Consider the following 2,247-nt stretch of genomic DNA (forward strand, 5'->3'; position numbering starts at 1 on the left):
ACGACCAATCTCTGCGTCGGCCTGCTCGGCGGTGACCCGATTCGGGGCCCAGGCAATCAAAGGGAAGGGTTCGCCCACGTAGCTATGCTGCGACGGAAGAGTGAGGAAGACTTGGTCGAGGTACTCGATCAGCTCCTGCACGTCGGGATAGCGGCGGACGAGCGGAAGGGAAGCATCGCCGTGGGCCACTGCACGGGAACGAGAGTCGAAGAGCATTCGCTGCGGGGAGGACGGCTTAGAGGGGGATCAGGAATCAGGATGAAGGGGAAGACGCACGATTAACCACCGAGCTCCGTGGGCCCAGGCAAGCCACTCGTGGTCGCTATCGGGGTTCAGACGAGGCTCGACTACACGTTCGTCACGGAGAAGATCGATGAGGCGGTAGAACCGGGTGGTGAAGACGATGGTGGACGGGTTCGGGGGAGCATCGGCGGGCATTGCAGACGGTGGGGAAACACTGAGAGCCAGGGGGAGGGAGCGGAAGGAGCTGGAGAAGGGTATGGCGAGGCGTCGGAAGGAGGCGGAGGGACCGGAAGGAGCTGGAGAAGGGCACGGCGAGGGGTCGGAAGGAGACGCGGCGGGTGCGGAAGGAACGGGAGAGGAGAGGAACGGGTGCCAGCGAGGGTAGGACGTGGGAAAACGGCGGCGGGAGGAGACTTAGGAGGGGAGAGGGAGGGAGGAGTTAGTTACCTACCACTACCTCTCAGGACTCCGTATCTAGGTTGCGACGGGCAATCTCAGGCTTCAGGTGTCGTATTAGGAGGAACTTCAGGCTAAGGAAGCTCGTCAAGGTTAGGCTCAGGCTTAGGAAGAAGGACGCGACAGGTTTAGGATCGTCGGAAGGAAAATCGTCGAGCGCAGCAGGCTTAGGAAGGCCGATATACGCCCACGGACAGGGCAGGGAGGTGTTTATCGTATCATCTCGACCTCCCACTCCTCCGCGAGGTACCAGAGACCTCGCTCCCTCCTTCCGCAGCCGTCAACCCGCACCAACGACCCCCGCCCATCGTTTTCACCGATACCTAGAATTCCCTTCCGCGTCGTCTACGCATCGGGGACTCGCAAACACCACAACGCCCTAAGATCAAACAAGGACTTCGCATGAACCTATATCAATTGACGGGAGGTTTCCGTATTACCGGCTACGTGCAAACTCAGGTCTATATTGAGTCGGAACAAGGTCATACGCTCAAAATGCTAGCAGAATGCTACGTAGTTCCCGGGATGTCCTCTTCCTTGCTACTTGGAGAAGATTTCCATGTCAACTACGAGCTAGGTGTCACGCGAAGCTTGACGGAAGGATCGGCCATCCAAGTGGGCGACTCCGGTTACTCCATTCCCGCTTCCTCAGCAGCCCGCAAGGATCGACCACCTATCAAGATCATAACCAGAGGAGCTGACTCCAGTTTCGTCAGAGCGAAGTCCCATCGCAGACGTCGAGCGGACCGCCATCGCGAACAGATCAAGCAGCAACGTCCTACGGCTATCGCGACTCAAGACGTGCGAATTTCGCCGCACTCTTGTCGTCCGGTGCCGGTCCAAGCTTCTTTCCTTGAACACGACTCCTGGTTCGTCGAAAAAACGGTTCTAGGTCAAGCAGACGGTTCCTTCCTGCTAACCACCCCATCCATTATCGACGCCGAGCATGCCTATGTATCCATCACCAACCCGACTGAACGTCCCGTTATGGTACGCAAAGGCGAATCCCTCGGTCTCCTTCACGACCCCGCTTCGCATTTTATGGACCACTCCTCGGATTTGGAAGCCCACGCACTCGCCGTCCAGACACTCATCCGTAGCGCGATAGAAGAGCCGCGCGCGGATGTAGTTGACACTCCTAATGTCGAAACTCGAGACGATGAATGGGGCCCTAAGACAGCTGAACTGCCGGACCCAGAAACCTACCCTTCGGCCAAGCTTGCCGAAATCTTGGACATCGGTCCAGAATGGCCAGCAGAAGAAAAGGAACGGCTCCTCCGTATGCTGAAAGCCAATCAAGCTGCATTCGCGTTCGATGGACGTCTAGGCCATAATCCTTCCGAAGTCGAGATCAAGCTTCAACCGGATGCGAAGCCAGTGTCGTTACCCATGTACGGAGCCTCTCCTGCTAAACGACTGGTGATCGACAAGCAACACGATTCCTGGATGTCTCTGGACGTCATTGAACCGTCTAATAGTCCCTGGGGGGCCCCGGTGCTGATAGCGTACCGTAACGGGAAACCTCGTCTCTGCGTCGATTACCGCCGC

At 57.7% G+C, this 2,247-nt stretch overlaps 1 protein-coding gene across 1 annotated transcript; it reads left to right on the forward strand.

Moving 5' to 3' along the window:
* Positions 1-1,077: 1,077 nt before the first annotated feature.
* B0H18DRAFT_864089 (uncharacterized protein) lies at positions 1,078-1,764 on the forward strand (the record flags this gene model as incomplete). The annotated part of the gene is made up of 2 exons (XM_048039747.1): positions 1,078-1,410; positions 1,471-1,764. Coding segments are annotated over 2 exons (627 nt in total), but the record flags the coding sequence as incomplete, so codon positions are not given.
* Positions 1,765-2,247: the final 483 nt, after the last annotated feature.

Source organism: Fomitopsis serialis (genome assembly GCF_022376445.1).
Source record: "Fomitopsis serialis strain Sig1Antser10 chromosome Unknown B0H18scaffold_265, whole genome shotgun sequence".
Classification (NCBI taxonomy): domain Eukaryota; kingdom Fungi; phylum Basidiomycota; class Agaricomycetes; order Polyporales; family Fomitopsidaceae; genus Fomitopsis; species Fomitopsis serialis.